The sequence below is a fragment of the Crocodylus porosus genome, unplaced genomic scaffold (genome assembly GCF_001723895.1).
Source record: "Crocodylus porosus isolate Cpor-Errol unplaced genomic scaffold, CroPor_comp1, whole genome shotgun sequence".
Taxonomy (NCBI): Eukaryota; Metazoa; Chordata; order Crocodylia; family Crocodylidae; genus Crocodylus; species Crocodylus porosus.
In genome coordinates this window covers 14028593-14037595 of record NW_017728924.1, presented here as the reverse complement: position 1 = coordinate 14037595, position 9003 = coordinate 14028593, and the positions used below count along the sequence as shown (strand labels likewise).

Sequence of the window (9003 nt, the reverse complement as noted above, 5' to 3'; positions counted from 1 at the left end):
CCCACCCACACCCTACCCACCTGAGCTCTGCACTCCTGCCACCCCTTCATTAAAGATGGGGATTGCCAGGAACCACACTGTAAGACTCTGGGCCATGCTGTCCTTATGCTCAGTAGATCTGGTAAGATTTAATCTCTAACTTTATATTTTACAGGGTAAAGTTGCTGAACATGGTAGCCATTTTGATCTTCTCACCAGTCCCAACAGTCTCTACTATGAAATGTGGCACACACAGAGCAGCAGAATACAGACTAGCAATAATAACCAGAAATGGGAAAAGCAAAATAACCATATGTCCAAAGAGGAGGAAAGGAAGAAACTACAAGAAGAAATTATCAATAGTGTGAAAGGCTGCGGAAACTGCTCATGCTAAATGGGGTGCAGGAATAATTTTCTACAACAGGCTAAATGGCAACTTTAATATTGCACTGAAGCACAGCTCTTGTTTTAAAAATCAAATAATTCATACAGTTCCTGGTTTTGTTTTATTTTTACAGTTTCTCAGTGAAGCATAATGTTAACCAAAGGATTTTATTTCCACATTTTTTGAGAATCTCTAATATTTATTAAGATCTTCAAGAGCTGAACTTTTTTTGAAATCTCAACTTATTGCTAATTAACAATGTATATTTTTATGGCAGTTTCAGACATTTGTACATTTCACTGACAACTATTTGTCAGATGACTTCTACTGTTTCACATGGCAAAGATTGGACTCCCGAAGATGTATTATTAAGTGGTACACAGGCTTGTTCTTAGCCTATATTATTTTTCATCATTGATGGTTGGTAACAATGTTTTATATTTTTAATGTAATTCAGTTAACTTGAATATATTCACTAATGAATAAGGTGTAATTTAAGTTCTTAAATGTCTGTCTGGTTTGGAATAATTTGCTTCTTTTTTAAAAATCAACAAAGCAAAAAAAACCCAAAAAAACAACAACCTCTGATTGCAGAGTCAAAACTGGAACCACTCCGCTTACTCCTCCAAAATAGCTTTTGTACTCGCCCCTCTATAAAACATCAAAGCATTCCTTTTAAAGGTGAGCTAAATGTATTTTTAGGAACTGGATGCAAGTCTACATTAAGAAACTATAATGTTGATTTCATTTATCAATAAATGTTGTAAAGCAAAATATTAGAATTATAAAGCTTCTCCACTATTTACCTGCCAAATGTGTAGTTCAAGAGTCTGTGTCCTTGGCATCCGCTAGAATACCTAAAGAGAATGCAGTCATCAACTTAATTTCAGACATGGACAAGTGAAACCAGCGTGTGAAGGAGCGATGCATTTAATCATTTGTCCAAGTGTATGAGAAATGGACCTAAATGTTGTTCTGCCAATTGCTCCAGTGGGCTTCTAAACCCAAGGTCTACACCTGTGCTGAAAAATTTCAGATCCCCATGCAACTTGTAGGATTTTGTTGGCCTCTGGTTATAGGTCCTAAGATATTGCCATGGGGAAATGTGCCAGCATAATTACACTGCCATAGTTATTCTGGTATAATGTATTGCATAGACTTTCTTACTCCAGAAAAAGATGCAATTTTGGTTCACTTATGTCACTAGTTGGAGTTATATCAGTATAACCAGAAGAGTATAATTATGCTGGTAAACCTTCATGTGTAAACTTGTCCTTAGTTGTGGTATTAATTGCTGGAGATGTGCACTTGAACGTTGTGGTCAAGTCTTGACAGTTATTTTTAGTGAACTGAAACATTTATTTGCTATTCTGTTTGCTTCCAAATGAAATAAAGTAAGTGAAAGGACAAGACAAAAGCCAGAGTTTTCAGGAATTTTCACTAATTCTGGATGCTCAGGTCCCATTTGCCTTCTAAAGTAACTGGGAACCTAAGTTTCTCTGAAAAATCAGATGCAGGATGCCATAGGACTGACATTTTGGAAAGTGAAGCACTCTAATCAGTGAATATCTCTGAAGATTGGACTACAAATTGAATTTGTTGGGGGGCAGGCAGGGGTGTAGTATCTTTTAATTCAGCTGAATTTATCATCAGCTATTGATGAAAATGTGTCAATTTAAATTAGAAGTTGAGCTTTAAATTTCTTTCATTGTTGCTAGTCTGTTGTTCTCTTTAATTGTGTAAGGATAAAGTAATCCATGCCAGTAACCCCCCAATTAAGAATGATTGTAAAAAAGTATGTCACAGTGCAAGGATTTTTTATGGCATTCATAATTTGTAGTTTTAAGGCAAAATAAAATCTTGCTAGTCTCTGGTGACAGTTCAGAATTATTTCTGTTTAGGGTCTTCCTTTTATTTTCCCTAATTGAATACGCCTCTCTTAAATTTTTCACAACAGCACAGCGACCCCAAAAATAGTATCATCTTTAACTGCCAAAAACAGTTAGCAAAATGCTGCTAAAAGCCACTTTGGAGCCTTTTCTCCTCCTTTTCCTAAATCAATTTTTTTTCCTTTATTATTGAAAGAAAAATGCAGTTGAATGAATTTCTTTTTATCTACTGCTGTATATGCCAAGTGGCATACGAAAGTTGTGTTTAGTAGCATTTCAATCTTAAACATGGTTTCCTTTGACACGTTACTTGAGCATTGCAAGTTTTAGAAATTAGTGCTACATGAACAATGCAAAATATCAAGATATATTTTTCTCAATGGAGAGTCGCCCACCTGTTGCCTGACTTATCAACTGTAGTTGTTGCTGAATGAAAGATCTAACACTACTCTGGTGTTACAGGTGACTTGAAAGCAATACAGATTTCAATGCTGGAATATTATGATGTAGGAAACATGCTTTTGCAGCTGAGTAAATGCAGAAGTAAAGTTTATGCAGTTAATTACTGTAAGGTTTTTTTGGTTTTTGCATGTACTATACAGTGAATGTCATTACTGTTGCAGGAGAGGGAAGATCTTTTTTCAGCCTTAAGTAACATGAACACAGCTAATTTTTTTCAAGGGTTTGATGCAGAATTGTGCTGGTTGGCACCTTCTAAAGATTTTATCTCAACAATAAATGCTTGTGTGTGTCATCACTGATTAAAACTAATGAGGTGAGGGCAGAGTAAGGGTTAATTAAAGGTCTTTCCATAATGTAAATAACTGCTCAAAAAAGGTGTGTAGGAAACAACCTTTGGCTGTAGAACTGAAATGACCTTTTGGGCAGTGTTTCTCCTCTTTTGAGGTGTCAAACTTTTCCATGTTGCAGACTCTAGATAAACATTGCAGTACTATTTGCATTTGTATTTGAATGTTCATCCTGCCTCTTTGTCTGATTCCTTGGTTCGCTTTACACATCGCTACTGTAACTTTAGAAGAGGGCAGCAGGACATAGAAGATGGAAGGAAGTTTCTGTAATTTAGTAATAAGATGATAATTTTTCCATGTCATGTGTCTCTTCCTGTAGTTGAAGAGGAAGCACCTCCTCAGAGAGCGGATCCAGTTGTTGGAAATGAAGGGTTACAGATGGACTTAGTTTTGCAGTTGCCCCTATTTTGCATTATGGTAACAAACAAGTGTGGGACCAAAATTACAAGTAGGACATCTTGTCCTATCAGCAGGCATCATCAGACTAGTAGTAGCTCTTCACCTAGTGAACCTCTTGTTCACTTAGAAGGTAAAATTTTGGCTCTGGCTATGTTAAGATTTGGTTTGTGTTCATATACCACAGCTTCTGCTAGACCAGTCGATGCAAACATTTTAATGTACATGCCAACCTAGAGAATCATAGCTTTGGAGGACTTGAATAAAAGTAGAGAGGCACCAACTTGTGAGACTGCAGAGGGGAAATTCTGCTAAAATCCAGAATATATTACCTCACTCTTTCTGAACTGTAATTTTTCCATAATGCTTGGAAGTCTCTTTGACCAGTGACATGCTTCTGGTCCAAATTAAACCAGTTCACTACAATTAATTATGTTGTAGTGAAGCCTGGATTAAATCTTTATTTACATTTTCTTGTTCCTGGAAGAACTTCAACCTCTCATTACTTCTGTACATGTATATTTATTTGAGATGGGTCTTTAGTTTAAAACAGCTGCTGCTTCACTGAATATTGTCCTTAACAGCTGTAAATGTTTCAAATTTAGGTATGTATTCTTAATTCTGGGGGGTGGGAGTGGGGGACTTGTGAAAAAGCATATAAGGATAAATAAAGAAAATGGCTTGAGCTACTATTCTAGTATGAGTTTGCAAACCCAAGGCTTTTACAAAGGTGAAAGTAGAAGTCTCTACTGCAGATGCCTTGATAGTGTTGCCCCTGGCTGCACAGTTATGGATCAACACTTATGATATATACAATTCATGAAATCTAGATTTTAAATTATGTCAAGGTTTCTTTTCAGGATAGGAATGTAAATTGTACAGTAAAGGCAACAAGTGTCCAAAAAAACACCAGTTCAAATCATGTTGTGTAAACATTCAGCTGGAGAGGTTTCTTACCATGACTCCGTTGTTAAGCTGTGTATAGATAATTATTACTAAAGAAAGGATTTATCTCTTTGTGAATAGAAATGGGTGTCCTGTTGAAATGACTCTTCCAGTTTTACAGCAGTTCTCAGGGGAAACAGATATTTTGTCAGTCACATGCACAGAATAATAGTGATGATTTTAATAGCAGCTATGGGAATATCGCTCTGTATCCACCCAAACCAAAAAGCATTGAATTGTTTCGTAGCAAAAGTAATTGTTTGCAGTGCTTACTAGTGTCAGTGAAGTTGGTAACAAATTATAGTGCTTTGGGTTAGCATTAGGCAATCAAACTTCAGATGATCAATCAGAGGAAGATAAATTCATATTATATGCCCAAATTCTAGTTCCCCACCCCTCCTGCCCCAAACACACTCTTGGTTATTATTAGAAAGGTGATAAATATTTGTTTAGCTCCAAAAACACATTTGAAGAGTATTCAGATTATCTACATGGTATTAAAGCTTTTTCATGTTCTTCGTAAAGCTTAAATGTCTTTAGTTTAAAATATTGCTTGTAGTTATTTCTTACTGATACAATAGTCTTCCCCGCCCCATCTTATCCCCAGCACTCACTTGTATAGTTTACAGGAGCCATTGTAGTGGAATAACTCAACTCATTCCTGAAACTAAATTTCAGTCTCTGTAATTTTAGTATTTCCTTTTGAAACCAGAAGTGTGAAGGACATTTAATGCAACCCAACTTGTGATAGTTTTACTGATGCAATATATGGGGCTCATTTAAACTGCAGTAGCTGTAGCTCATGTTAGCACATCATTATATAGCTAGGGTGTTTAACCATTGTATTGTAGGGAGTGCTGTATTACTGGAGTGAAAGAGATATCCTGGAACAGATTGTTTCCTATTTGAGTCTGATAGGAACCTCCAGCTGTTGTTTCTAGAGCTTCATTTTCCACATCTTTCACTCTTAATGATATTATGCAGGAATGTTCTATAGATGCTGACTGACAAAATGCTGCCATTGAATGTTTTTAGGGAATGAGTGCAAATAGGACAATTTTTTTTTTCTCTCTCCACATGTGCACGTATCTTTCATTAATTGTAATTTGAGTTGCATGTGTGCAGCAAAGAAAACAGTAATTAAAGATCATAAACTGGTGGATTTTTACATAAATTAAGGATTGTTTTGAGGTTACCACACTCTTCTCATTTAGAATCCCATCCGTATTTAAACAGTGGTCTCAGGAGTGACAGCTTGGTGCTTTGTTGATTGGCTCCTATTCCCCAGTGGAAAAAACCCAGTGTCCTTCACATTCAATTCATCAGGTGGCGTTTTGGTCCAGTGGAGCTTCTGAAAGTCCACACACTTTTGTTTTTTCTTACCCATTCTGCTGGAGGTTATGATTGAGGCTGTGCACGCAGATTTCCCTAGGAGTCTGACAGTCTGTATCTTTGTTGCTTGCTGTTAGAAAGGTCCAGTGTTTTGCAGAGGAGTGGGAATTTTCCTTACAAAAGCTACGAAGTACAGTCAGCAGGACGACTATGTGAAGGCCTACCACAAAGTGCCACCAAAATATGATGGCAAAATATTACAGCACCGAGAAGCTTATAATACTGATGTTCTGATCACTGGCAGTAATTCATCACTTCTTTCATTGTGCTCATGTAAGATAACAAACAAACTTTGCAAATTTTTTTTTTTTTTTTTTTAAGATCCACCTATGCCTCAGCCCCGAATGATGTTAAAGAAGAAACAGCTTCATGTTACTGTTACCTCATCTTTGGAAAGGTCTTTGAAAAGATTATGAAGGACCATATCTGTGGGAGTCCAGCAGGAAAAATGATGCAGCAGGGCAACCAGCCCATAGTGGACTCCAAGATGCACATGAGTCTTCAGTGTGACGATCATCAGTGAAGCTAACCACACTTTATCATGTATCAGCAGATGCATGCCAAACAGAACCAAGGTGGTGATATTTCCCCTCTGTGCAGCATTGGTTAGACCATAGTTGAGAGAGATTTCAACAAGGAACAATGGTCCCAGACTGACAGAGCAGATTTAGGCTAGATACCAGGAAAAATTTCTTCCTGGTGAGGGTGGCCAGAATCTGGACTGGGCTTCCAAGGGAGGTGGTGCTCTCCCCTACCTTGGGGGTCTTTGAGAGAAGGCTGGACAGGCACCTGGCTAGGGTCATCTGCCTAGGCAGGGGGTCAGACTCAATATTATCTGTTGAGGTCCCTTCTGACCATAGCATCTATGAATAATGTAATGTGCTGACCAATTTCAACAGTGGAGGGATAACCACTAAATCATATCTGAGACAGTCTGGCAATAATCTCCAAAAACAAAACAGTCTTTTGCTCAGAAAGACAACAGGGTCTGCCTTAATTCTAGAGATGAGGATCTTCCAGCTAAGTTTGTCCATTTAAACAACAGGTGATTGGTTATTGTAGGCTCTGATAGCTTGTATGGTCCAACAGAGCCCAGCAGAGAGAGGGGCACACATCTACTGCAAGGCCCTGTATGGAAGACGAGACCCTGTCTTGGTCAGTGTTTTATTTGCAACTGAAAACAAATGGAAAGCCTGCATATTGCCGTCTGGGCCGCCCAGCAAGGAGGGGGCTGCCTTCTGTGCTAGTCAGAGCTTCACCAGCACTTTCCAAATGGTCTTCAAGACGAGGCCTGTGCAGGTCATGAATGGATGTTTGTGAGCCCTGAGTTGGAGACTAGTAGGACTTGTTTGAGCCCTTACAGAAATCTCTTGTTTCCAGAGATCGTGTACAAGCTCTCACAAAGAACTGGGTCTTAGTCTTAACTGTGATACAGCCAGCGCTGGGTCTCCAAACCAGAGACACTCAGTTGTACCAAACTGCATAGCACCTTTAAAATGTGATAAAAGAAAAGGGAGAGAGGCATGGAGGAACAACTTTTTTTGTTTGTTTTGGCTTAAAGCAGAACAACAGTAGGATTGTAGCTCCTCACACATCCATTTCTAGTTTTTAGTACTTTGCTCTAAGTTTGTCAAGTAAACTACTTATGTCACCCCAATTGAACATGTGCCCCGTAAAGCTATTAGCTCTAATATCCTGGGCATGCTGCAGGGGAGTTGTACTTCCATTATGGAAAAAACAAGGTTGTACACTCTGTACATCAGCTTGTGTTGCAGCCTTGAAATGTATTGTCAAGTGTTCTGGAAGTGTAATGTGAAGATTTTACTGGCCTTGTGGTAGCATTAATAAACATTTTGAAAAAGTACATGGTGAAAAGACAGTCTTTCATTTTCAGATAGTTAAGGAAAATGGAATATGAAGATCAGTCTTGATGGTAATTGTGTTTAAGACCCTATTGCAGGCCAATGCATAGCTCGTTTTATAAAAAAATCAAATAAGTAGCTTTATAACAACAGTGAAAATGTATGTTTGTCTATTTTTCATGCATTAGTATGGGAATGTGTAGATTTCCTTTAGTCAATAATTTGAAGAACTTAATGGCTTTTCATAGCAGCTGCATAGTCAAAGGAAAAATCAGGAGGATGTTTTTTATATAATCTGAAGTCAGATTTTGTAATGAGTGGCTGGTAACAAACACTTGCAGGGTTTTAAAACAGGTAGGTAATGCCATGCCTCATTGATACTGGAAAATGCTATGTAGTTCAAGAATGATAAGATTTGGTTTTTAGGGTGGGTTTTTTAGGATTGGTTGGTTGTGGGGGGGGTTGAGACTAAGGCATTTTTCAGACCTTAGTTACATCCTGCTTTATGTGGTGCAAACCTAACCTTCATGTATCTAGACCTGTCATGATTTTAATTGGTGACAAGATTTGAAAGCCCAGGTACAGGACTGTAACATCTTACTTAAGATGTTTAAAAGGGAATGTTTCATACTGCAGTATATGTATGTGTTTGCTACTTCATAAATCTAAGAGAAGCTCCCCATTTTTTCAGGAGTATCAGCACCAATACACTGATTGTAATAGCAGAGTTGATACTGAAAAGGCTGTGAGCAGGACCATGTGCAGAAAAATGGGAGAATGGCAAAAAGGTGCATATTTGTGGTTGGCCTTTTGGCTGCAAGTGCACAATCTGAGCACAAACAGGAATCTCCAGGGCCTTTTCTATTTATGAAAGTGGCACTTGAGGGGGCTCTCTTAAAAATCTAGTATCCTGATAGAACAAACTCAACATCTGAATCAATTTCAAAATTCAAGTCCTTTTAATGTAGTGTGTCTAAATTCTGTTGACAAACTGTTAAGAAATTGTGACAATGCCTAGTATTTCATAAATTGTTTGGATGCAGTATTGCCACATAAAAAATGCAAAGCTAAGATGCATACAGTTAATCCCTCTTCACCTGCTATTTATTAAACATTAAAGGAGAACAAGTCAAAAGCTCATTTCTATTTGAAAATCAACATCAAGCTTCATAGAATCATAAAAGTCGGGTTGGAAGGGACCTTGTAGATCTTCAACTCCAACCCCCTGCCTGGGCAGGAGAAAAACTGGGTTCAAATGATCCCAGCTAGGTAGGCATCAAGCCTCCTCTTAAAGACCCCCAGGGTAGGAGCCAGCACCACTTCTCTTGGAAGTTGGTTCCAGATCC

The 9003-nt window shown here is 38.1% G+C and overlaps 1 protein-coding gene across 1 annotated transcript in view; it reads left to right on the top strand.

Moving 5' to 3' along the window:
* ABCB7 (ATP binding cassette subfamily B member 7) overlaps positions 1-4090 on the top strand; it is an 83199-nt gene extending 79109 nt beyond the window's left edge. The window contains exon 16 of the mRNA XM_019540371.1: positions 155-4090. Coding sequence (XP_019395916.1) covers positions 155-373 — 219 coding nt within the window. The 3' untranslated portion in view covers positions 374-4090. The remainder of the gene's footprint in view (positions 1-154) is intronic.
* Positions 4091-9003: the final 4913 nt, after the last annotated feature.